Source organism: Colossoma macropomum, unplaced genomic scaffold, assembly GCF_904425465.1.
Source record: "Colossoma macropomum unplaced genomic scaffold, Colossoma_macropomum, whole genome shotgun sequence".
Classification (NCBI taxonomy): domain Eukaryota; kingdom Metazoa; phylum Chordata; class Actinopteri; order Characiformes; family Serrasalmidae; genus Colossoma; species Colossoma macropomum.
In genome coordinates, this window is record NW_023494795.1 from 34,060,367 (window position 1) to 34,087,074 (window position 26,708).

A 26,708-nucleotide genomic window follows, 5' to 3' on the forward strand; every position below is an offset into this window, starting at 1 on the left:
CTCACTGGTAAAAGAAATTTGATAAATTTTTTCTGCACCCTTTCTGGTGTTTCTGGTGTGCCTGCTGGCTTTTCTGGATTGTTGTTAGTCGGGGAAGCTAACTAGTGATCTGTATCTCTTAATGTTGCTGTTATTGTATGTGATATGTTGACAGACATAAAATATTGATTGACAATATAGACTGAAACTCAGAACTGAAAACACAACTTTGTTCAATAGTTGAGACTGCTCCCCTGAATCAAATTCAGTTGTCCAATTGTAGCTTAGCAATGGGAACTGGGCACCACAAACATCACAGAGAACATATATACTTCTGCTTTAAAGTATGTGTCTAAGTTCGATAACTACCAACTCTAGCTAGCTGACATTGCATTTTCGTTAACTCTCTGGATCTATGGAGTGGATTAAACCCACCATGTATCCACAAAAAATGGAGAATAGTGACAGCCTAATCATAGTTTTCTAGCCAGCATGGCTAAGTATTTAATAAACCTCAATAGGCTGTCCTGTAATGGTGTAATCTAGTCTGAAGTAGCTGATATGTCCTGTGACTAACTTAGCAAAACTAGCCTAGCTAGTACCTATACTACAAGGTAAGTAAAATGATTATGTATAGTAAGAATAACATTTAGTGTATATGCCACAATCTCCACAATTATACAGCTTTTGAACCTAAAAAGTAAACTGTTTAAGTTGAAAGGTTGAATTAATTGAACTTCAAAAAAATGAACAAATGTAAAATACAAATTGTTCTTCTGGTCACTTTCAATTACCTCAAAATTTTAAGTTAACCTGGTTACTTACTTTAAGTTTAAAAGATGTGTGTGTGTGTGTGTGTGTGTATATATATATATATTTTTTTTTTTTTCAGAACAGAGGTTATTTACACGTATATCAGTCTTACAGACAAAAGAACAACAATAGTAATTGTTCAATAAAAAGTTCACTAACATTTAAAAGTAAGCCTAGATAATCCTAGTTTGCATTCTATGTTTTCAGACCAAGCTACACTTTTACATAAAGCAGTGAAAGAACGCAAATACGTCATAAAAACTACAAAGAATTTGAGACGTTTTAAAAGATTGTTGGTCCTGATTTATTCAAGTGTTTTATTGAGTCTGAAGACAATACGCCATGATGGGGGGGGTTTATATGTCCTGTTTATATAACCAATTCATTCTAAATTCATCCTAAATTGGAAGAGAATGAAGAAACCGGCTTTTTGTAGCAGTCGGGGATAAACCTATGACGCAAGAGCAACGTAAGGCTACTATTATAACCCACCGAGTCGTCAAGCACAAGTTAAATTGGCACTGAAGGGTTTGGATCGGGGTTACGGTGGGGTTATTTCGAGGTTGGACAGTTCGACGGGTAACTTATTTGGGTGCAACACCGGCATGTTTACAATAGCAGCGTGGGGGCAAGAGGCCACACAAAGGTTCTTTGTTGCTCCTCCGTCCAATCACACGCCGGAGGCTAAATCGTCCCGTGCGTCTCCACCAATCAGAGCAGGCGAGGAGGCTGTAAAGAGGGGCGTTTCATTTGGATGCTGCGGGCGTGCGCTGTCCGGTTATGTGGAGGCTATTGAATTGAATCGCCGGCGAAAATGGTCGCGTAGCCCTCGGCCCGCGCTAAGAAAGAAGACCGGTTTGTGGTTGAACGGGAAATATAGCAACTGACCTCAAACAGAGCGTGTTTAAGGCTGCGTTTTCCAAAGGGTACACCACTGAGCTCCCATGCGCGCCGATACAAAGAGGCGCAATGTGAGAAGGACTCGAGGAGAGGACTAAGGGATGGATGCCGGAGCCACGCCTGCCCGCGATCGGCGCATAGACAGGTGTGTTACCTGCGGACCCTGGGGGACGCAGGGCGGGCCTCGTTTACCACACGCTGCCCCCATCGGAGCTCCCGGCACGCAGCTGCATAAGCTCGCGCAGCGCCGCGATGGCGTGATCTAAAGCCGGAGGAGGATCACAAAGGCGAGGAAAGGCATGCCGTGCACCCCATCCTCTAGTTGGCACATGCGGCTCGATCTGCCACATTTGGGCTATATATTGAACTGGTCTCTAGCACACTCTTTATTGGACTGGGTTTATCTAAGTGTGGATTGCCGAACGTAGCTTCAACGTGGTTAAAAAGAGACTACCATTCTCCGCCGCAGCAGCTTGTGTCGGCGTGCCGGCTCTTTCGCAGAGACAAAAGACCGTGCTTGCGCGGCGGAGTGCATGTGAAACGGCGGCGGAGCCATGGCCGCGCTACGGCTGGACGGATTGGACCAGCTGCCGGAAAACGGCGCTGTGCCGCAGACGCCGGAACCCCGCGGCTCGTCCAAGCTGCTGTCGCGCGTGGACGCCGCCGTGCTGCCCTTCCTCGGCGGCTTCGGGACATACCAGCGGCGCCTCGTGGCTCTGACGTGGGTGCCTGCGCTGCTCATTGCCTTCAGCCAGTTCTCCGATTCTTTCTTACTGGCGCAGCCCAAGAGCGCGTGCGCGATTAACGAGAGCGGGCTCGCTATGCCGAGCGCGAGCCCCAGCCCTAGCCTCCTTCTCGCGCCTGAGCCGCTCTTGGCAGACGCGGAGAGCGCTAACGACAGCGCGCCGTGCATGTGCAGCGAGGGCAGGTTCGAGCTGCAGTCAGGACTGCAGCAGAACGTGGTCACCAAGGTAAGGAAATAACTCTGCGCTGCTACCCTCGCGTCCTTGACGAAATCTTATGTGTCGTCCAGCCCCTAGCCCTTCTTATGGCATAAGAGGCTGCTCGTACATTTGAACATCAGTGCATGAATCATTCACCCCCACTGACATTGGCTTTACATCAACCTTAAGCACTAACCCGCTACCTGAGGCAAGACACGCCCTGCTGATCACAGCTTACATCTTTATCAGGCTACATCGGTTTTTATTTATTTATTTTTTAATTTTTTGGCAGTGCTGAATCTATTTCTGAGTCTGACCTGGTTTTAAAATAGCCTTTGCTCAGTTACATTAGGCCTTGAGGAATCAGGTTTGCACATGAGGTAGCAAAAGAAAAAAGTTACACTAATTTCAGGATTACATTGGCACTTTTATGGTACTTTTATTGAACTCAGCAGATGCACGCGGGCAGCTGCAGTGGCTGATAATGTTGCCCGGGGGTCCCACCCATCCCTCTCAGTCTGGGACAGATAACCTTTGGCCACAGCTACACTGCTGTGTCAAAGACAAACTCAGCAGTACACGTCAATGTATCTATACGTTGCGTTCACTCAGCAGTTTGCGACTGTCTGTTGATAAGATTAGGATGTTCTGGCGGAGGGGGCCATGTTGATTCGTCTGTGTTTGGGGGGTGGTAGATGGTGGGGTTGTTTTGGAGAGATTCAACATGTGTGTTGAAAATCAGCCAAGACCCTGTGATCCAGAACAATTGAAACTTGCAGGATCTTTATGATAAGATGAGCCAGTGATGAGACTGATATGCTTGTAACTTAAGTTTGACCACCTCTTCTCTGATTTCTCATGAGGTGTATTCACACTTATAAGAGTGTTTCACATCGCAAACATTGCCCTAAAATCCTGCAGCTCCACACTTCAGTTGCAACTCCTTCATGGTCATAGATGATCTACAATGAAATGGGCTGTGCATTACAGGGGGGTTCGATTGATTTTTCAACATAATTGTCAAGATGTAGACAAAGTCATTTAGTGTGGTTTAAAATGAAATGCTCTATTCTAGAGAAATGTCTCAAGATTTAATGCTTCTAAAAGCTACATCACAGAAAGCTATTACATAAAATGGATTTGAACACCCTACCTGATGCCTATGACATTAAGATAAGATTTTGGCCTGGCAGTTTTTAAAATCAATTTTGTGGCAGAGAGGTAGGGTGTTATAAGGCAAAATGGTCCCAAATAAAACATTGAGATTTTTCACTTTTTTTCACTGGCATTTTACCAATATCAGCATTGTATATAAAAACTCAGAGGACCACTATATGAGCAGTGGTGGTTTTGGGCAGTAAATAAGATGGCTATATTTGCATTATTTGTTCCTATCACCACCACTGTAAAGAAATCAGAGTCAGTACTCTACACTCTGAATTACTCTACATCTCAATGATTATACTATGCATATACTTGAAAAAGTTGGTGGACTTCCCCTTTAACCAGTCTTTTAGTGTTAATATCCAAATACCTGCTATTTGATCATGCAATATATGAGGTACTGGCTGAGATTTCAGCCAGGTATGAAGCATACTGTGCTGACTTGCTGTGTATGTGTGTGTGAGGCCATTTTCACACTCCTGGCCTGATGCTTTTTACTGTGTATGTTAAAAAAAAGTCTTTCATACTGACAGACATGCTAATGAATGTTAATGAACCACTTAATGTCTCAAAATGCATGACTTCTCTACATATTGAAATTAGAGACAAATGAATAGCCAGACTGCGTGGTGCAAATGCAATTTAATCCTTACTGTTAATTCCTGTTTCCTTTCTACCAATCCCCTCATTCTAATTATTACATTACTCACAGCCTACAAAAAGATCATCTCAACATCACTAGTCTGAACATCATGCAACTATCTTGAAGTGCCAGGCTATATTTTAGCAAATATGAAGTGGCTTAATTATGAGTTTACTTTGTGCACCTGTATTGTACACTCAATAAGAAGAGTTTCCATCACTCTTCAGAATAAGTGTATACTTTTTTCAGTAGTTAAGTACATAGTATGTGTTTGAAAGTATCACTTAGCAAGTTCTAAACAAACATCTCTGTAGTATGACTGAGCTTTATTGCAGATATGTGTGAGCACTGTGGTAACGCCCTGTCTCTCTCTACAGTGGCAGCTTGTATGCGATGAAGAGTGGAAGGTCCACATTGCTAAGTTCTCTTTGCTGGTGGGGTCCATATTTGGTTACTTGCTGATGGGGGCTATGGCAGACTGGTAAGCTTCTCAGTGCACCCTCTACCTCAGAGGTTCTCAGTCCCTGCCTTTGGAACTTTTGTTTTGGTTTTCCCTGCTGTAACACATTCGATTTAATTCATCTGTGAATGATCAAGTCTTTGAAGAGCTAAGGTAGGTGTGATGGAGCAGGGAAAACACAGGTATGTGCAGTCAGCTCCATAATTATTAGCACACTCAGTAAAGCTGAGTAAAAAATGTTATGAAAAATGTCTTTGTGGTTAATTGCCTCAGTCTCACACTGAAAATATGAAGAAAAAATCAAACCTTTAATTGAAGTAAACTCAGTCTAAGAAAACAAAAACAAAACAAAAAATAACTTTAACAAAACCAAGTGTCACCATTATTGGCACCCCTGCGCAACCTCCCTTTGCCCACATAACAGCAATGAGTCTTCTCCTATGATGTTTGATAAGATACTGAGAATAAAGCGCAAGGAATCAGAGACCACTCCTTAACACAGATTCTCTCCCCATCCTCCAGGTTCTCTCTTTAGGACCCTCTCCTTGAGCTCTCCCCACAGGTTTTCAAGAGGGTTTAGGTCTGGTGACTGGAACAGCCATGCCCAAAGCTTGATTCTGTGATCACTGCTCACATTAACCAATTAACCAACAAATTGCCTCTCTAACAATAAACCAGCGTCTGCTTCCAGTTAGGTTTTAAACTTCTTAATCATTGACCTAACTTTGGATATGGCTTTTTCAGGCATAGCTTTTTTTTTTTAAGTCTTTGCCTGAGAGCATGAGGAAAAAACACAGAGAAGAACCAAGACTCAAAAAGAAAAACCTTCCTAAGAGCATGAGGAAGAAACACAGAGAAGAACCAAGACTAAAAAAACTTCCTAAGAGCATGAGTAAGAAACAAAGAAAGGAGCCAAGACTTAAAAGGGAAAACTCACCAAGAGCATGGGGAAGAACCACTGAGAGGAACAAAGACTCAAAACAAAGGATTTTCTTGAATAGCTTAGTCAATTAATCAACCTGAACAATACTGAGTGTTTCACTTAATTATGTCCTCGAAACAAGCAGCTGAACTGCGTGAGAAAGAAACACTGATAGGAAGAGTATGAGGAAGAATCACTGATAGGATCCAAGGCTCAAAAGGAAAAACTCCCTTCAAGAAGAAGAAACACTGAGAGGAACCAAGAAAGAGAAATATCTGGCAAAAGAAAATACTCCTGATCCAAAGTTTACCAACTCATCTGTGAAACATGGTAGTTTTGGGATGTAGGCCAGTAGTGCCACACTTGTCTTCACTGATGTGATGTAGATGAATTGTGAAATGATTAAACAAACACCTTAACTATTTGGATTCCACCAAATGCCCTAACTTACTGGACAATGTTTCATTTCAGCAGGACAACATTCTACTAAATGAACTGTGGGGTTTCAGGATTTCCAAATGGTACAGTGTTCTAGACTAGCCTAGTCAATTAATCAACCTGAACAACGCTGAACTTTTCTCTTACTGATGACAAGACTAAAGGCAAAAAGTCCCTGAAAAAAAGCAGCTGAACTGAAAATGGCTTCATTACAGGCCTGGTAGAACTGGCAAAACATAACAGGGAAAATACCCAGCAGCTGGTGATGATTATGGGTTGCAGACATCAAGCATTCTGCAAAGGATTTGAAACCAAATATTGGACATGACTTATTTATTTAAGTGAACAGGAATGGGAAATTTTCCTTCGTTAATGTGACATATTTCAGAGTGAAACACCATATCAGTGAGGGTCTCTGAGCTACCTGTTTGCACTCAATGATAGGTGGAGGTGGAAATAGGGGGAGGTGAACCATGATATTGATTAATCGGGGCTGGACAAAGTGCAAATTACTTTAGTGCTTGGTTATTCTGTGTACTATTCTATAAACTACTCAATATACTATAATCTGCGTACATTTAGTAGTAAAGCTAAAGTATGTGCTTGTGAAGGTGCTGAGTTTAAAGGGCCCTGTGTTTAAAGGGCCTATATCCTACATACCTCCCTGAGGTCTACTTATTGCATTTGTTTGTGTGTATATATGTACAAAAATAGTTACAATTAAGCTTTTATTTGATCATTGCCTAACTGCTCCTTATCCCATAGAATTATATAGGTTGTGTTTTTTTTTGCCTTTAAGACAGATATATGTGAATGGCCCCTGTTCTGATTGGCTGCCCTGCATTGCGTCTCATTTAAAAAGCAGTCCGGGCTGAAACCCTTGTCATAACTTCAGCAGGAATGGGCGGCATAAAACTGTTGTAGACTTAATAGGCATATATAAATGCTGTGGTTTGGTTATAGTTATATACACAGTACCCACCACAAAACTCGTTTTGGTTCCATCCGTCTCTCGGCGTGTTCCCAGATTGTTTATCCTCTAAATGGGTGTTATTTGAGCATCATGTACTGGAAGTGAGCCTGTACTGTGGTGGTTAAACTTATAACTGACTAACTACATTAGCGTAGCCCAGCAAGGTACAGTTCAAAGCACCACCAAATAATTCTATTTTTATATTTATGTCAATTTAACGTAGCGCTGTTGCCTCACAGCAAGAAGGGCCTGGGTTCGATTCCCGGCTGGGCGACCAGGGTCCTTTCTGTGTGGAGTTTGCATGTTCTCCCCGTGTCTGCGTGGGTTTCCTCCGGGTACTCCGGTTTCCTCCCACAGTCCAAAGACATGCAGTCAGGACGATTGGACATGCTAAATTGCCCATAGGTGTGAATGTGTGTTTGATTGCTTGTGTATGTCTGTCTGTCTGCCCTGCAATGGACTGGCGACCTGTCCAGGGTGTATCCTGCCTTCTGCCCAATGACAGCTGGGATAGGCTCCAGCACCCCACCGCGACCCAGAAGGATAAGTGGTTTAGATGGTGTGTGTGTGTCTGTCAGTCAGTCAGTCAGTCAGTCAGTCAGTCAGTCAGTTCAACACCAGTCATTCGAATTTGCGCTCTAAGATATGAGTCTTTATCTTCTAAACGAGTGTTTAAGCATGCTTTTGATTTCAGGTTGATTTTAAGATTATGTTCTTTTGTTAAATTACTTAAAAACTTATATACATATTTTATACATAGTTTATGTGACTGTGTATGTGATTGATATAGAATTCTACCCATATAGTTGCAAATACTTTTAATTTAAAACTGGCACAACTTTAAAATAACACATCACTGCTGTCGGAACAAAACCTCATATCTCCATTTTTGTAATTTTTTGGCTTTTGACATAATTTGAAAATGCCTGTTGTTTTTCACAATGTGTGTACATTTCATGAGTGGACCAAAAGAAATGGCCCCAAATTAAAGTGAACCATATTTTGATATTTATACTGTGGTGATAAGCTTTTCAGAGGAACAGGTAAACATGTGCTGACAAAATTCTGTCTCTCTCTCTCCCTTCTATTTCCTATCTCTCTCGCTTTCTCTCCCAGGTTAGGTCGTATCCCGGTGCTGCTGGTGTCGGTGTTGTCCGTGCTTGCGTTCGGCTTGGCTGTGGCGTTCTCTGTGGATGTGGCCATGTTTAGTACACTTCGCTTCTTTGAGGGTTTTTGCCTGGCTGCCATCAGGCTCTCCCTTTTTGTACTGAGTAAGTTTTACAGCTTCTCTCCCTCCTTCCATCATACCCGATGCTGAGGTTGTGGTTTCCTTCAAATATCTTCTTCTGCTGGGTTGTGTTTTGCTTCATACTGTGCAGGGCATATAGTAAATGTTACAATTACATGCATCCTTGGTCTTAGCTTAGCTAATATGCTTTATTTGTAAAAGATCTAAAAAAAGCAAACTGCTTTTAAATGTCAGCTGCCCCCTCTCCCTGGCATTTAATTACTTGTTTTTGTATTTGATTGATAAAGTTACTTAACGCTGCTTAGGCAGCATGTTTCTGATTGCAAATCATTAAACATTGCTTAAAGAGTAAGTTTTTAGAGGGTTCCAAAGGTGCTTCCCAGAAATACTTTAAAAGTGTACTATATTTGGACTCAAGCCTGCTTCTTTTTGTTAAGTTTCACCCTAATAAACTAAAACATTGTCACAGTTATCCTTAAAGAGAGGTAATTGAACACAGTGACAAGTAACACTGATCATTTTTTGCATTAGTGTTGTTTGTTTTTATTCTAAAATTAGTTTTTCTGAACTGCACTGCTCAGTACCCAGACAAAAAGTTTTGTAAATTAAATTTTCACAGGTGCCTAGGAATTTTGCACAGTACTATATATTTTTTGAAAAACATTGTTTTTAACAGTGCTAACAAAGCAGGTCTGATATTCACATTGGTTATTATGGTCAGAATTACACAAAAATCTCCTCTTTGTTTGATTTCTACTCATAACATGATGTTTTCTCTATCACAGGAATCCAGCTATATTAGCTATTCTGTGTGTGTAAGTGTGAGGTGGGAGGGAGGTGGGTGAGTAGGGTGAAAATGTCCTCACTGGAGTGGATCACTTTCAGTTTGGGGGCAGAAGGGGGTCTGAGGTAATCAGCACCAGAGGGCCCTTCAACAACAAAGGGAGTGAGGTGTGTGTGTGTGTGAGAGAGCGAGCAAGAGAGACGAAGAGGGAAACAGAGGAAGGGATAGCTGAACAAAAACGTAGTCATCTTGGAAGCCCCACTGCGTTCACTTGGCAAAAAAAGAATTAAAGAATGAAGTGTTTTCTTCTTGTCTTATTGTGTTTTTTTTTTCCTGTTTTAATAACCATGCTGCTCTCTCTTAGGGATTGAGCTGTGTTTGCCTGGTTGGCGCTTCTCCATGACAATGGTTGCCAGTCTGGTTGTGGTGGGTGGGCAGCTGCTGATGCCTGGCTTAGCAGCACTGTGCCGGGATTGGCAGATTCTTCAGGTTCTCATCATCGTCCCATTTGTCCTCATGCTTCCATATGTTTGGTAAGATCAGGCTTTGTGTATATATAGAGGAAAAAAAATGTGTACATCCAGGGGTAGACATTGCCTATTATTCTGTGCTTGTGACCTCAACATTTCACATTTTGGCCAGAATGAGCCTGTGACCCAAGTGAACACTTGTCAAGGAGATTGTCTTGCATTCTTTCTCACTTTTAACAACCTATTTGATTAGACAGTAACTGCATCAAATCAGATTTTGTCTGAGTTTGTTAAATGTAACCACTGCGATAGATGTGATAGTGTGGTGACAGTGGTGGTCCCCCCTGCTGAGCTCCTCCCCATATGGAAAAAAAAAATATACGGGCATGTATTTTTTGTGTATTTTGAGATGCATGTCAAATACATTGCAATCCATGCTGAAATATGTTCCAAACACTAAAATGTATTTCAGAACATACTGCCATATTAACCCAATATATTTTAAAATACATTTATTTTCAAATGTATGGAGAAATATTACACATAGAAATGTACCATACAGAAATAACTGTACACACATATTTTTACCAAATACATTTGAAAATGTTTGAAAATGGCTAAAATACTTACCTAATGCACTGTACTGTTTGGAATACATGTTGAAATGAATTTATATTATACTATCTTCATTTTAAATATTAGCAAATTAACCTTTTAATATGGCAAAAGCAAGTGTTGTAGGTATTGATACACTGTGAAAATGCAGTTGATATCTTGTTTGATATATTTTGTATATTTGAAATACATTTTGTGTGAGTGCTGCCTTACTGCATGCATACAATGAATAATGCAAAGTACAATGCAAAAGACAAAATTCAGTACCATTTAATTATATCAGTAACCTTTGTTAAGACTGCGTACAGTTGAAAAAATATAAATATGAATAAATGTATTTAAAAAATATATTTAACAAATACATTTTTTTTGCCATTTTCATGCATCACAAAAATATATTCCAAATGTATTTATCAAATATATTTTTCTTTCATATCGGTCCACCTGTCATCATAGATGCTGTTACATTGCTTAAAGTTAGCTAAACAGTACCTAATGACATAACCTAGCTCTGAAAATGTCAGGGTGGACCTAATTGGCAGGGGCAACACAATGGCAATGTAAAGTTTTTAATTAATATTTCCTTTTTCAAAGCATCAACTGACTGTTTTTGGTACTGAAGAATGGCTGTCCAGAGTGGCAAAAAACCCCTGTGTACATCACACATTCTTATCATTACTTATGGGTGGTACATGGGAGGACGATTCAGCAATTGCTTCTTCAAGTCTGCAGCAGGAAGGTTGGAGTGAAGGTGTGATGCTGCAAGAGTTGTCAGAGTGGGTGACAAAAGTGGCTGCTTAAATAATTACTACAGTGTGTTTGTTGGGAACTCTGTAATCTTTGAATATGCTCCTCCTGGATTCATTATGCGTTTCATTTTGTGGGTTCAGACTGCACCTTTTTACTCATGCTTTTTGTATGAGGTGAGATTGCATGACTGTAAAAGCAGAGATAACTTAGAATTTGGATTTGGATGTATACTTTATGCTAGAAGGTCAGACCATAGGGTTGCAACTCGTGCAATCTATTTTCCTGGATCATCCTGAATTTTGGTAATTTGTCTTAAAAAAAAATGAATTTCGTTACTGGACACACAATGTTCTAGAATCTGACATCTTCCTATGCCGGTGTTTCTTCAACATATTTAAACTGCTTCTGGTATTTTATATAAATAAATAATTTCTATATAAGCACTAAGTTTGATATATCAACAAAATTTTAAAATCTTCCAAATTTTATAAAGGGACAGTTTGGCATCAAGATGGACACCACCCCCCAAAGACTGATTGGGTGTTTTGTAACTTTTTAGAACTTTTTTTCAGTAGGCAGGCATAACTAAGAGATAGGACCAAGACATTGACCTGAGGAATAGGGGTGATGAAAATGGAATAAATATAAGTTATGATATGAGGGAAGAAAAGGAGTGGTCATCCCCCAAACATCAAGTTTTTTTTTATGGCTCCAAGTGGTTACTAAATCTTCGATCATGACACGTGTGATTTCTCTCATCTCATTCTCTACAGGGTGTTTCCAGAGTCACTGCGCTGGTTGTTGGCTACGCAGCACTATCAAAGAGCGAAGAAGCAAATGTACTCCATTGCCCGGAGTAATGGTGTTGACACGTCAGCTGATCCTAATGGAATCCTTTCAGGTGAGTAGTGTTATTGCATGGACTAGGAAATTCTCAGATGAAATGAATAGCCATACCTGATAAGATACCTGACAGGGATGATGATGATGAAGTGAATGATGCTTGTGTCCAGAGCTGGAGAGAGAGCTGCAGCAGAAGCCCAGAACCTCCTGCATCACACAGCTGAGCAGCACCAGAAACCTGTGGAAGAGCACTGTAGTGCTTTGTGTCAACTCGTAAGTGTGTATGACTGTGAGGGTGTGTGTGTATATATAGGTACATACAGTATGCCCAAAAGTGTCCTGACATCCCTTCTAGTTAGGGTACTCAGCACACCCCAATGCTGACGCAGGTGTTCTAATACTGACCCCCAGCTTGTATAATCTCCTTAGAAAAGCATTGCCAGTAGAATGGAACACTGGAGCAACCACACAAGCATAATGTCACCATGCCCAATACCAAGCATCAGCTGGAGGAGTTTAAAACCCCATGCTGTTGGACTGTGAAGAAGTGAAATTATGTTCTTTTATGTGATGAGTTTGAGTAAATGTAAGTATCAGAGCCAACCAATAAGTGAGGTTAGGTACTGAATAAAGCAAAATGATTACTATAAACTTGTTGCACATTTCACTAATGAGACTATAGCTGGGAGGCAGGGGGAGTGTGTTTATAAATGTTAATGTGCTACTGTAGGTTGTTAATTGGATCTCAAATGTATTAGACAACACAGTTATGAATGCTCACGCTCTACATTGCACATTGTTCCGTATAACATTATCACAATGCATTGTAGCATCCCTACTCAGTACTGCACTTGTGACTAAAGCCAATCAGATCTTCACAACAGTCTTCCAACATCTAGTGTAAAGCCGTCCCAGAAGAGTAGAGCCTGATGTTGTTGTAAAGAGGGGACCAGCTCCTTGTTAATACCTATGGTTTAGCAAGAAATATTGGACAAGCAAGTATCTAGATACTTTTTAACAAATAGTGAATATAGTAATTGATTTAATAAAGAAAACTGTACAGTAGAAATGAAGAACATTTTTAACTTGTAATGAAAGTTAATGTAACAAGATTTTAGCACAGTTGCTCAGTTTCATTTGGTTTATGTCATGAAATGGAATTTAAAAAAATTAAGGTTTTGAGAGGACAGCGGTGATATGTGTTGTTTTTTGGTGTTTCTAATTAATATACATAATCTCTCTCTCTCTCTCTCTCTCTCTCTCTCTCTCTCTCTCCTCTCTCGCACATATATGTTCAGGCTGACTGGCTATGGTATCCACCACTGTTTTGCACGCAGTGTTCTGGAGGGCAGTACCTCTCACCTGCATTACTACGCTCTGGCGGGCATTGCCATGGCCTCATGTGTGGTACTTTGTCCAGTGGTGGTGGGCTTTGGCAGGAGAGGCGGCCTCCTGACCTTCATGATTATCACAGCACTAGCCTCATTGCTTCAGCTCGGCTTGCTCAGCTGTGAGTTTACCTACACACACACACACACACACAAACAAACAGGCTTTGTGTAACTGAATATTGTGTGTGTGCATGTTGAGTGGAATCTGTACTAATTAGAATGCTTGTCTGTTTTTTCCTCTACAATAGTAATTGGAAAATATAGTCTTCGCCATGATACAGGTAAGATCACTTGCATAGACATATTTAATTATTTTAAGGCTGTGTGGTTGTAGAAACTCATCCATTTGTATACGCACAAATATATATGTATAATCAGTGGAGAAGTTCTAAAGATCTTGTCTTGTTTGTCAGTTCTGAGGGACACTCTGAACCGGCGGTTCTCTGTGGCATTTTCTATCATTGGAATGTTCTCATCACGCGCTGTCAGCACTCTCAGCATCTTCTACTGCGCAGAGATTACTCCTACTGTCATCAGGTCAGTCAGTCACGGTCAGCGTTCTCTCTACCCAACCACCCCCGCCCCCCTCCCTAGCTCCCTCAATTTCTCTCTCCCTTCCTCCCTCTATGTGTGTCTGTGTGTATTTCTCCTAGTTTTGCTCTCCCTTTGGACGCATGCAGATTCTGTTTAATTTAAATGTTTCTTTTATTGACACTTTCATTGTCAATGAAATTGAGTTATGCTGCTTTCTTATTTCAAATGCAAGAGAAATTGAACAAATTACATAATGTACTGGAAACATCATATACAAACTTTGTTAAACACACAGTGAGACAGAGGGGATATGAAAATAGACTAGACGTATATAAAAGTAATAAATATACAAATAACTAAAATAGTGTTAGAGAGAGACTAAGATGACATGGTATGTGTAAGAGTAGATCTAAGGCTAAATGTAGGCAAGAATCTTTGATTCCAGTTCTGAAGGGCCAGTGTCCAGCATAGTTTAGTAATTTACCTGCTCAGAACTACCGAACCTGCCGATTTACAGATGAGCGAAAGCAGGTGTGTTTGAGCAGGGAAATCACCAATCTATCTTGTTCCTTCAGGATCAGAATTGAAGAACTCTGGGGTACAGTTGTGAACTTCAGAAGTTTCCATGTTCATTGACCAAACTAGCAGTATTGCACATAAGTAGGAGCATCCGCAGTGTTGTATTTAAACACGTAGCACTGTAGTTCACAGTATTGTCACGAGGCTGTGTGTTACTGCATTTTTATCACGGAAAGAGTGTTATTGGGCACGACGGGAAGCGGAATATCTGCACAGTTTTCAATTTAATACAGGTCAAACAGCTCAAAACTGCTCTCTGTTTTTATTATTATTTCCCTTACTGTCCCAACTTTTTTGGAATTGTAAAAAGAACAGACATATTATGCATATTGAATATTCATGCTAATATCCTCACATACATGCTGTTAGTTGGGGGAAATCTTAGTATGGCATTTTTTTCTTCTGCTCTATATTAACCCTTTTCTTCTATGTGTGCATGAAATAGGGGTGGAGGTGTAGGTCTGGTCCTTGCAAGTGCAGGATTTGGCATGCTAACGGCCCCACTTATGGAGCTTCACAACCAGAAAGGCTTCTTCCTTCATCATGTCATCCTCACCTGCTGCACCCTCCTCTGCATCATTTGCATTCCATTGCTGCCAGAGACAGCAGGCCAACCGTTGCCAGAGACTCTGGCTGAGGGGGAGGGGCTACTGCGCAGGCCCCTCCTCCCTGGAGAGCAGCACCACCTCCTGGCCAGGCCAGAGGTCAGGGAGTATTCCCGTGTTCAGGATACACCCCTCCATCAGGCGGCGAACCCCAGCAACAGCACAGCTCCTAGCAGCAGCACAGCCAATGGAGTTAGGACTTGATTATATACATGTCACTCAAATCAAAGCTAGCACAGGCCATATGAAGAACAGCGGAACAATAATCGGATCGGCCCGCAAGCACAAAGGTGCATCATGAGGTTAAAACCACTAAAATGAGGGAAGTTTTCCAGAGCTTTTTAACCAGTGAATGATGACAAACCACTGACTATGGAACAGGTTATAACTATTCATAATGTGTCAAAGCTCATAAGCCAGCTGAAATGTGGATGGTTCGAGAAGAGGATTATGAAAATGAATGATTCACTCATCCAATGAATGGAGTTATATTTTTCAAATGACCACTAAGTTGATGTTAATTTGTTGATGTTGGCAATGTTGAGTTGCCACACAGTTTTTCAGGTTTTCTAAAGCCTCCCTGGTGTTTTGCACTAAGACCAGAAAAAGCAATCATGTCAGTTAGAATTTGTACATATGTGTTGTCTTATGCATGTGTGTGAAAGAGAGTGAGACAGTCGGTGAGAAATAGAGATCTGTGGATTATGATGGTTGGAGAAAAAAAGCTGAATCCATGGCCCTGTTTCTTAAAAACAATCATAGTGTTAAGACCATGTTCACTTTCAGAGACGGTAGTTCATACTGTAATACTCTGTACTGTTTAAAAGGGAATTGCACCCATTTTTTTAAAAATGTCTGCACGATACAGTCTTTGATAAATAAATAAAGTAATTGAGTGGTTTAATGTGAAATGGTGCATTATAGAGAAACTTTAAAACTTGAATTTCTTTACCATAGTATTGACAGGAACCAGGGTTGTATACAGATGTCTACAGATTACCGTATTATTTACTATCCAAAGTGAAAAAAATGACCCTATGTTACGGAAGCGAATCATTGAAATGAAAATGTAATATGTAAAATTGGTGGTGTATCTGTATGTTTGCATTTAAGTGTTCCACTTACATATGCAACATTCAGCTCAAAATGAAAATTCAATTTTAATTAGCTAGGTATACAAGTATTGACATTTCATTTACATATTTAAATTAAAATGTATTTCCAGAACTGCTTATTTATGGTTAATGTGATTATGTAATATTTATATGATAAATGATGATTAAAATGTAATTGATCATTTAATTGCATTATCAAAGAGAACACCAAGCTAGAAAGATGTCAAAATTCAGATGTAAACGGGAAGTGGCGCGTCTCCTTTTGGCAATTACATATTAGTCTACTGCACTCTGTGGCAAATTCTGTGGCAAAGTGCTTTTGAAAATGCGTTCGACCAGATTGTAACTTACATAGTGAGCTTCAGATGTGGATGTATTGCTGTGTTCCACTTTATCTGTTACCAAAAATGTACAGTAAAATGATTTAGTTGTAATTGTACTGGTACACATAGTCAATCACACAACCACCTTGTCATAGTGGCTGAGTTGGCAAAAGTCGCTGTACTGTGTAGGTACGGTGTCACTTTTCAACTGAATTCAGCCAGTCTCTAATGTTCTACTTTCCTTTTTTTAAAATTAATATTACAGAAATCACAGGTATTTGTGTGTGACACAGTGAGCTGGATCATGTTAACCATCTGATAAAATCAGCAGATGGAGGCCTTGTTTGGGAATGTAGTAGTAGCTAGCTTTAACAAACGCTTTTAGTTAGCTTAATTGTGTATCCCTCCACAATTCACAGAGCGCAGTAGCATGTGAAGTGTTGGCAGAGCAATATATCCACCTCTGATGCTCATTTTGAAGAAGATATCAACTCTGTATGTCCAGCCTCACTTTAAAACCGTTCTCAGTTTATGAAACAAGGCCAAAGTTAGCTTCTTTTTCAGACTATCCTTTCCACTCTAAACGGTGCTGCTGTGACATCTGGGCGCATTGCGGCACCAGAATGTAACTGCCGCACTGTTTAAGGTGGACTCGAAAATTAAAATAAAGAAACTAGTGAGAAGGAAGCCAAGTTTAGCCTCATTTTTATCAACCAGATTGAAAAATCAGAAAACTTTAATTAAACACTTTCTCATGGGGTCAAGACGTTAAACATCACAAGTAACTATATTCCTCTTCTTCACCTCATCTGCCAACGCAAGAGCAGCTATAAACTTTTCGGCCGCCATGTTTTCAAATACAGCCTTTTCCACTTGGAGTCCTGTTGGCCCAGCCATGATAGGATGATTGACAGATTGGGAGGTCCATGAAAATGTAAATGCAATCTGACCGCATGCATTTTCAAAAGCATTTTGTCACAGAATGAGCGCAGTAGGCGACAATATATAATTGCAAAAAGATGAGGTGCTGTTTTCCATTTTCATTTGAATTTTGCTATATTTTTAGCTTGGTGTTCTCTTTAATAATCCAATTTAATTGCATTATTAGAGAGTGAAAATGCATATAAGATCGATTACATTTTATCATTTTGACACAATTATTTCATAATCACATTAAATATAAATATGCAGTTCTGGAAATACGCGTTAATTTAAATAAAGCTACTCGTAAAGCATTTAAATCTGTGTGAATGAAATGTCAATACTAGTGATACCAAATGGCAAATTAAAATCACAGGACTGAATTTGAATTTTAATTTTGAGCTCAACGTTGCATACATGAGCAGGTAATTTAAATGCAAACATACAAATACACTGCCATTTTACATATTACATTTTCATTTTAATTTTGATATTTATATGCTAACAATATAAGTCTCCTCAGATGTTATATTGCTGCTGTCGAAAGAAAACCTTCCATCTCCATTTTTGTCGTCAGTTTTTTTACATAATTTGAAAATACCTGTTGCTCTTTACATAGTGTGTAAATTTCACAAAGAATGGACCAAAAGAAACGACACAAAATGACTTGGAAAAATATCTGGTTCCATTGACTTACATTAAAAGTAAAGTAGGTTTTTTCCTTCTCCTGTAAAGTTACCATTTTGGAGATATGAGGTTTCCTTTCGACAACAGCGATATGTAATGTTTATGTATGTAAAAGCAAAAAGCAGCATTTTAGTTTTTAGAATCATTAAACACCTCTCAGATTTCTCGCATTGCTGCTGTGAAAAATTCTGACTCTGTAACTTTCTCTACAGTGGAGCACTTCACATTAAACCACGCTGCATTACTTTCTTTACATCTTTGCATCTTTTGTATACCAGTTGAAATAGAAAAAAATCTGTGGAATTCCCCTTTAACAACGATCTTAATGCCCTGATGCTTTTGGAAAATGGGCCCAGGTCTACAGGATGCACAGATGTGTTTTGGAGCATCGTATTTGTGTGGGTAAGAGTGAATATTCTATGTAATTGTACACTAGAACAGTTGTTTCCATTTGGAAATGTACAAAATTCAGAGGTGGGGCAGGGCACAGAGTAAGGGCTCCTGAAAAATTCCTGTAATTGTTGTTAGGCAGTGTGGCATCTCACAACTTAATATAATCTCTGGCTTCATCCCAAATATAATTTTTATTCTAAAGCTATTGAATAAGACATTACAGAATGCATTTCTACTGTTACTAAAATGATTTTGTCCACACATAATATGAAAAATATTCACATTTGTCTCAAGTGTTGTGCATACTAGGAAATGAAAAGATGTTTCTGTGTAACTGGCCTTATACTGAGAATGTTAAGGCTATGTTAAGACAAGAAGCTAAATCAGATTCATTACTCTGATATCTTGTCACTAGCAAGCCATCATATTCACCTAGAATTTTTTACTTCCAATTTGAACCCAATTTCAACTATTTACAATAGTGACAAACAAAAGCTAATTAAAGATATAACATACATTGATGTCAGGAAAAAAAACAACTCATTCTTGTGGGCATAATGCTAATAAAGTTGGGCTTGTATCATCTAATGGAGTCAGACATGGCTCCACAGTTGAGATGTACGCCTCTTAAACTGCTTATTCAATAGTGTTCGTCAGCAGTAATGTGCAGAGCACAAAAGTGAGATTCACGGATTACTGTTTCAATTGTCCATTTTTATAAGACATTGCACTTGTGAATATGTGTTTGATAAACCATTTATTTATTGATCACATTTCAGTAAATAAGCATTCTTAAAAACTTCTGTGTGTTGTGTTTAATGCAAAACCTAAGAAATTACTGACTCCTTATTTTGAAGCAGGGAGAACACTTAGGCTCACACTTGGTATTAACAATCATCTCGAGTGATCTGATCATAAGCAAGGTGTACAGCCGTTTATGCCTGACATTTCCACTTGTCTCAAATATGTCTCCTGTGACCACATGATTGGATTTTGAGGCTGGAAGAGTTTTTACATCAGTCTCTCACTGTGTTGTTAGATAAAAAATTTTCACGCAACTTCAACCAAACATAAGGGCTGTTACAGCAGGTTAGATTACATGGATTGCTAACACAACTTGAAAACAAATGGGAGAGGAGACAAAAAAATAAACTATGCAGCTGCTTTCCTCTCTGCTGTGATGACAGTTGATTAAGGCAGTTCATTGCCTGTCGACGATGCATCTAGGCGCTTTTGCATCCATACTACAGAAGTTATGTGGTCATATGTGTCCCTGACCACCTTCAAAGGTGGTTTGGTGATTGGATTACGTGTCTCTGAGACGCACTGTACCCCATGCATACTTAGTGCTGCCCACTTATGATCAGATCACCCATGTCCCGTGTCAGGCTGGTATGAGTTTTTTCTAGGCACAGCAGTGCTTCGGGGGTTTTTACATACATCAGTGTCACTGCTAGAATGCGAGTGGTCCACTACTCAAAAAATATCCAGCCAAGAGTGACTCTAATCAGAAACTGACCACCAATGAAGCGCTAGAGCATTGCCAGCACAAGCTGTTGCAGCAAGGTGGGCCTACAAGGTAGCAGTTTCTAATAAACTGGCTGGTGAGTGTTGTATGCAATGTAAAACTGAAAGCAGCACAGATACAAAATGTGTGAACATTATGTTACCATTTATTAGCTTGCTTATGTACAAAACACGACATACTGAAAAAGCACAAAATGTGGAGTTTACAGTCCAATGTGTTTAAAATTTGTCAGGGTGGAGTTCCATCTCCTTCCTAATTCTTTTCTCCACCAACAGTGTTAGATTTGAGTCTGTCACAGGCAGGTTGTAACTCACAAACACCTGCTTCTTCGTCTTCTTTGCTGCAAAAAGAAGGAGAAAAATACTTGAGCTTATACTTAAGAAATACTTAATTTCAAATAAACCTTGCAACAAAGAAAAACTTTTAAGTGGGATCATAGCTTTTTAGATACACTGCAAAAGCCTCAGGCACCCAAAATTTGCTTAAAACTGTTTAACATGGCAGTACTTCTGCCAGCAATAAATAATATTCCCTATTTGAATAGAATGACTGCAAATATACATAAATATGTTTAAAAAAACAACAATTTTATTATAGGATAATACAGCAAGATAGCTAGCATTTGGTTACTGACTAATTGGAGTACTCCAGCCATTGCATGGATTTGTTAAATTCCATTTAACTGAAGTAGGTGTTAAACGGTAAATACTGGGCTTTCTTGTGGAGAAATTTTACAATGGGTAAGCTAATACACTAACACACATAAAATCACAATGTGTCGCATATTTGTATTTTTTCTAGTGTTAGATAAATACTTACTGCCCAGCTTAATGGCTTGACAATCATTTTCTTTAATACCTTCGACTTTTGCACAGTACTGTACTTTAGACAAGCAAACTGTTTTCATTGGGCTGATATATAGGCTGATTGTTTTGAATACTTACTCAGTCTTTGAGCCAAAGAGTTTGGGGTTGTATCTGACGAATCTCCCAGTACCAACGTAGACAATGGCATTGAGTCCTAGTGAAAGAAAACATCTATATTAGCCAAGTGGGATTCTGTTGTATGGAAGCCCGTTCCCACCACTGGAAAAAAATATACAGCCATTTAGTAAGCCATAATAATGAGAAAGTTTTCCATAAATAATAAACTTTGTATCTCCTTATTATGAAATAGCATCTCATTATTATGACTTGATGTCTCATAATAATGAGATTCTATCTAATAACTATGACTTAGTATCTCATAATTATGAGAAAACTGTCTCATGAGAAATTAATTAATTAAGAAAACCATGAGAAACTAAGTCATACTTATGAGACACTTACTTATAATTATGAGATACCAATTCCAAATTGACATTACTACTACAAAAACCAGCACAGACAAGCATATCGCTGTTGTCGGAAGAAAACCTTTCGATCACTTTTGACATTTTTCAGTTTTTGACATAATTTAAAAGAACCCGTTGTCCCTTACATTGTATGTAAATTCCATGATGAATGGGCTAAAAGAAACGACCCAAAATGACTTGCAAAAACGTCTGGTTCCATTGACTTACATTAAAAATAAAGTAGGTTTTTTCTTTCTCCTGTAAAGTTACCATTTTGGAGATGCAAGATTTTCTTCCGACAACAGTGATATGTTGTGTTTTGGGTGCTGGTATACTTGTCAGTAGGAATGGAGAGATCACCAGCAAAACCAGCATATGTTGTGTTTTGGATGCTGGTATGGTAAACCAGCACCCGAAGCAGCATGAACCAGCATAAACCAGCAAAGACCACAATGGAATTCATGCTGGTCTGTGCTGTTTTGTTTTTGTTTTTTTTTTTCCTTTTCAGCAGGGATAGCTATTATTTTGAAGTACCATAAATATGAGAAAGTAAGTCATAATAATGACATGGTAAGTCATTAATGATATATAAAATCATAATTATGAGATGTTAAGTCATAATTGAGATATTTAATTTCATTTTCAAGTTAATTTTGACATAGAATCTCATTCATAATAATGAAATGCTGTCATAATTATGAAATATTAAGTCAAAATCACGAAACGTTTTCTCATTATGACTAAATGCCTATACACTTTGTCCAGTGGCGGAAACGGGCTTCCATACTGTTGTTCTTGTCAAGTCCCAAAAAGCAGTAACGTTATATGATGTGGACGTTAGAGCGTCTGAGCTCTAACAGCAAACTAGCCAACATGAGCGAACAGCACGGATTTCAATTTTGAATCTGCCCATCTTGAGAGCCTTTACACAGCCAAACAACTGAAAATACACATTTACTGTAAGAACATGTCGAAACTTACAAATTTGCTGTTCATTGAAACCGCCAGGTTTGATAATACAGGACTCGCGCCGACCCACAGGAAAAATCCACCGGTCAGTTTCATCACATGGAAATGCACGACCTGCTCCAGGAGCTTCTCCGAGAAGTCATGAACACTGATGGCCTCTACGGCTGACTGGCCACTGCAGGCCCCGTTCTCCATATTCATCCAAATTATGGCTGTAATGTAAGTAAATTAACTTAACTGTTCATTTCATGCTGCCAATACAAGAAAACGAAACTCAAGAGTGCAAGTGATTCTACTTCTCCTACCTAGACAAATTCTTCAACGATAATGTTGGTGTTACAGCGCCATCCTCCGTTGGGGAGAATAGAATAGGGAAAAATGAATTTCAAGCGTGTTTTATTTCATCGTCGGTCTGCACATTAGGTGCCATAAAATGCCTTTCGTTTTTACTTAATAGTTCAAATAAAAGATTTTGATACATCTGACTTGATACTTCTACTGAATTCACATTTATTTTGTTTGTACTGTGCTTTTTACAACAGGACATTGTCACAAAGCAGCTTCACAATTTACAAAAATCCTGGTTCATACCCTTAAAGGGGCATTCCAGCCTATAACCAGAGTTTTGAATGTGTTGTTTTTCATGTTATGCAACCCTCAACCTCAATGGTTTGACAGAATTAAAATTATATAAAATAATTAATGTTTTCATTCATCAATGATCTCTCACTACAAGAGCCAGTATGCATTACTCAAATACATCACTCAACCTATTGGTGATTTGAACTTAGACAGCTGGAAATGATTTCCGGTGTCTTATCAGTAATGACTGTTATCTGCCTTTCATCTTTATTCACTGGCAAACAACAAAAATGATAATAAAAACAGCCCACCCTCAAAAATCCACCTGCAACTGTATTTTTTCAAAAGCTCCTCTCACCTTCAACATACATCATCAAAAGAGCATAATATTTGTCTTTAAACCTCAATATCTCACTTTGGAAACTACTGCAGCACCACTGTAGAAGGTGAGTTAACATGTTTTCAACAGATGCAGCAATTGTTACATTTTTTATTTTGGTTGTTTTGTCCCTTTAGTGATCAAACCGAAAGCAACAGTGAGAGAAAACAACTTTTTAAGAGCACAAGGAAGATGCCAGTACTCAAAAAGGAAATCCATCCTTCTCTGGGTGATAGTGGAATTGTAACATAAAAATATAAAAGACCAAAACAACTCCACATGATCGTCTCTGCCCAGGTACCTCTCACTCGGTTAGGAAGTCTTCCACTAGTGAGTTAAATTCAGTGGCAAATCTGAGGTGCAGGTTATGTTTCCCTTCTGGTATTACATGCAATCTGGGAGGGAAGGAAAATGGCAGTAGAATATTAGCACTGATGGGATATGATTTGTTACAAGATTGAATCAGATTCATTCCCTTTCCATCCAACATCCAGTCTTGTTGATATTGGCCTAACAGGCCAAGGAAGTATGCTGTCTATCTGACAGCCACTCACCGTGAGCCCTGGATTTTCTGTAGGAGGTACTCTGGGTGAAAGGAAGGTACCATTGGATCTTTAGCCCCATGAACAATCAGTGTGGGACAGATGATCAACTGCAATAACTCCCTACATATATTACCTAAACAGGAAAAGGAAAATAGACAAAGCATCAAATGTAGTGAATAACAGTCAAAAAAAAAAGTGTATATGTTGTGTATATGCTCTCAGCCCTGTCCCCAACAGTACCCTTGTCTCACCTTGAGGATTATCTGCAAACCGGCTGATGCCATCCACCCATCTCTTCCATGTCTGACTGAAATACTCAGGGCCATACATCTGTTCCATTGGCCGCCTCATTCGCTCACTCCACATCGACACATCTCTAATTGCTGAAACACAGTATCTAATATATGATAGAGAAAAATTTAAAATTTCCCTCTCTTCCTTCTTAACAGACTGTGATTTAATAATGATGATGCAAATTCCAAATCATTTGAAACATTCGAACAGAATGGAACCAGAGTTCAACCAGAGTTTCACACATAACCTGATGTCATGTATGCCAATGGTATCTAGAATGTTTATGGATTTAATGCAAACTTGACAGCTCAGTTGAAAGAAAACTACATTTATTTAACTTCTAGACATCATACACTTATGTCTGTGCATAGAATATAACCCTTCATATGTTTGCTGTGTAGGTTTAAATTGACATAAAAAGTTTAGTCTGTTTATTCATGCCTTCAGCTGCTGCTGAGAATTCTTCCTAAAATGTGAAACCTCAGTAGAGTTGAGACCTAAAAAGGTTCATAATGCTAAAAAAAGTTAAACAGTAAACCGCTCTTTCTCTCTCTTAAATGCTTTTTTGACAAAAACGCAAAACATTAAGATTGGAAGTATCGCCTATACTTGTCTTTCTTAATTAGTGTGACAGTGACTGTGTCTGTGCTTGTATTGACTGTAATTTTGACTGTACTTATTAATGTTTGTCTGCACTGGAGAGGAATGTAAGCCTTGCATGATATCTGTCATAAATGATAAAAAAGATTGGAAGTGTTGCTATTTTGGTATTAATCTGCACATACCTATTTGCAAACAATTCTGACTACATAGAGCTGAATCCAATATGCGATGGCACAGAGAACAGGTATTTTGAAAACTCTGCTTTGAACACAAGAATTCCGAAAGAAAATTTATGTTAGAGATGGTCTTGTTCGTTTCTGCCATCACTATTGTAAACTTCTCCTCTGTCTCACCATTGTAGATTTTGAGATCTTGCTCTGAGACATAAGCATTGGAGCCCCACACCACCATCTTTTTAATAAGGGCAGGGTTTAATGCTGCAGCGATGAGAGCAATGATTCCTCCATCGCTCCAGCCCAGGAGGGAGAAATGCCTGAACCCTAATGCCTGAAAAAAAAAAAGACAAAGAGAAAGACAAAAAGTGGAGAGATTTGGTTTGGTGGCATAGCTTTACTTATAAAAACAAGAAGTAAAGTACATGCTCCATGATAATTTACACATCTGAATAAATTTAAACTCTAATATCTTCTAAAAATAAAAGTAAATGTGCATGCTTCTAACCATCTACAGCAAACTAACATAAAATCAACCTTGCATTACCTCTCATTAATTGTGAGTGAAGGGAGGAAACACTCTAAGCATCTAACCTGCATCAGGTCTACAGCATCTTTAGCATCCCTGTGGAAGAAATCCAGAGGGTAGTCTCTGTCCGGTGGACGTGAGCGTCCGTAACCACGAGGATCCCACGCCACCACTGTAAATCGTCTCTTATCCAACTTCTCCAGCTGTGGACCAAAATCAGTCTGACCACTGCCTGTCCACACAGAGGAAACAGAACACAAGTGTCCTCCAACACTGTTATGCATAGCAAGTATAAGTTTGCTCTGTTGTACTAAAATTCAAGATTGGTGAATCTACTACAGATGGCATGATACCACTAAGTGCTGAAACCTTGAGTATCAGCTGATTCAGATAACTATCTGATATTTTTTCTTTAACAAAAAGCTATTTTTAACTAAAGCACTTAAGATCAGCATCTTAAAGTAAGATGTCATGCTCAAATTACTTAAAAACTCTTCTACCCTACAGGTATAACTACATAGTTGACAACATATTTTTACAGGACTAGATTAGACGATTTTTTCCCCCGCTGATATCGACCAATTAAAAGTCCCAACAATACATGGGATCTTTAGAGCCCACTGTCTGTTACAAAAGTAATGGCTCACCCAGAGCTCCTGGCAGCAGTAACACAGAGTGGTCTCCCTGCCCAGTCTGCTGGTAGAAAAGTTCCACTCCATTTACACTCTTTTTACCAGAGCTGTCGCACATAGTGAGGGAAAAGGCAACAGAAATGCATTACTCTTAAGTATTTAGGGCTAAAGCAGACGCACGAGTAATTAAAGTTCAGACAGACCGAAGGACATTAGCGCCACCTTTCATCAACAACACAAATTACAACCCGAGTTTCACGATTTCAAATCATATCTGGTCACAGCAGCTAAATGACTAAATCTCTTAAGGATGTGTAAAATTCGAAGTGAGTCAGAACTGAAATATACTGTCTACTGCTCAGGACCATTCATCCTGTAACACATCAAGAACCGATAGCTGTCACAGCATATCTTGCTTACCTAAAAAGGCGTGCGTTTTGTGAGACTCTTCGGAGCACAGCAAATATGCAAAGTCTTCTTTTGCAGAGCAGAGTCGCCATAGCAGTAGCACTAAAATCAACCCGAGGAAGATGTTGGTGTTCTTATAAATTCAACTAAACCTTTAATCTAGTCTGTTTACACACGGCGCTGTTGCGAATGTGCGTAAAGCTCACATTTCGAATGCAGGGAAGCAATTTTTGAATTT

The 26,708-nt window shown here is 39.3% G+C and overlaps 3 protein-coding genes across 3 annotated transcripts; 1 reads left to right on the forward strand and 2 right to left on the reverse strand.

Annotated features, from left to right (window-relative positions):
- The first annotated feature begins 2,246 nt into the window (after positions 1 to 2,246).
- LOC118815875 (solute carrier family 22 member 23) lies at positions 2,247 to 16,414 on the forward strand. Its single transcript, XM_036582280.1, has 10 exons — positions 2,247 to 2,663; positions 4,821 to 4,924; positions 8,353 to 8,507; positions 9,634 to 9,802; positions 11,878 to 12,005; positions 12,118 to 12,220; positions 13,246 to 13,457; positions 13,587 to 13,619; positions 13,752 to 13,875; positions 14,897 to 16,414. The coding sequence occupies exons 1-10, from the start codon at positions 2,247 to 2,249 to the stop codon at positions 15,258 to 15,260; spliced, it is 1,809 nt and encodes a 602-aa protein (XP_036438173.1). The 3' UTR covers positions 15,261 to 16,414.
- Positions 16,415 to 20,146: 3,732 nt separating this feature from the next.
- psmg4 (proteasome (prosome, macropain) assembly chaperone 4) lies at positions 20,147 to 22,722 on the reverse strand. Its single transcript, XM_036582283.1, has 3 exons — positions 22,338 to 22,722; positions 20,968 to 21,043; positions 20,147 to 20,363 (listed from the first exon to the last, which is right to left on the reverse strand). Exons 1-3 carry the CDS (start codon positions 22,524 to 22,526, stop codon positions 20,242 to 20,244), a joined length of 387 nt encoding a protein of 128 aa, XP_036438176.1. The 5' UTR covers positions 22,527 to 22,722; the 3' UTR covers positions 20,147 to 20,241.
- A 93-nt stretch (positions 22,723 to 22,815) lies between these two features.
- bphl (biphenyl hydrolase like) lies at positions 22,816 to 26,708 on the reverse strand. Its single transcript, XM_036582281.1, has 7 exons — positions 26,483 to 26,708; positions 26,078 to 26,169; positions 25,496 to 25,662; positions 25,082 to 25,235; positions 24,083 to 24,214; positions 23,841 to 23,964; positions 22,816 to 23,681 (listed from the first exon to the last, which is right to left on the reverse strand). Exons 1-7 carry the CDS (start codon positions 26,560 to 26,562, stop codon positions 23,591 to 23,593), a joined length of 840 nt encoding a protein of 279 aa, XP_036438174.1. The 5' UTR covers positions 26,563 to 26,708; the 3' UTR covers positions 22,816 to 23,590.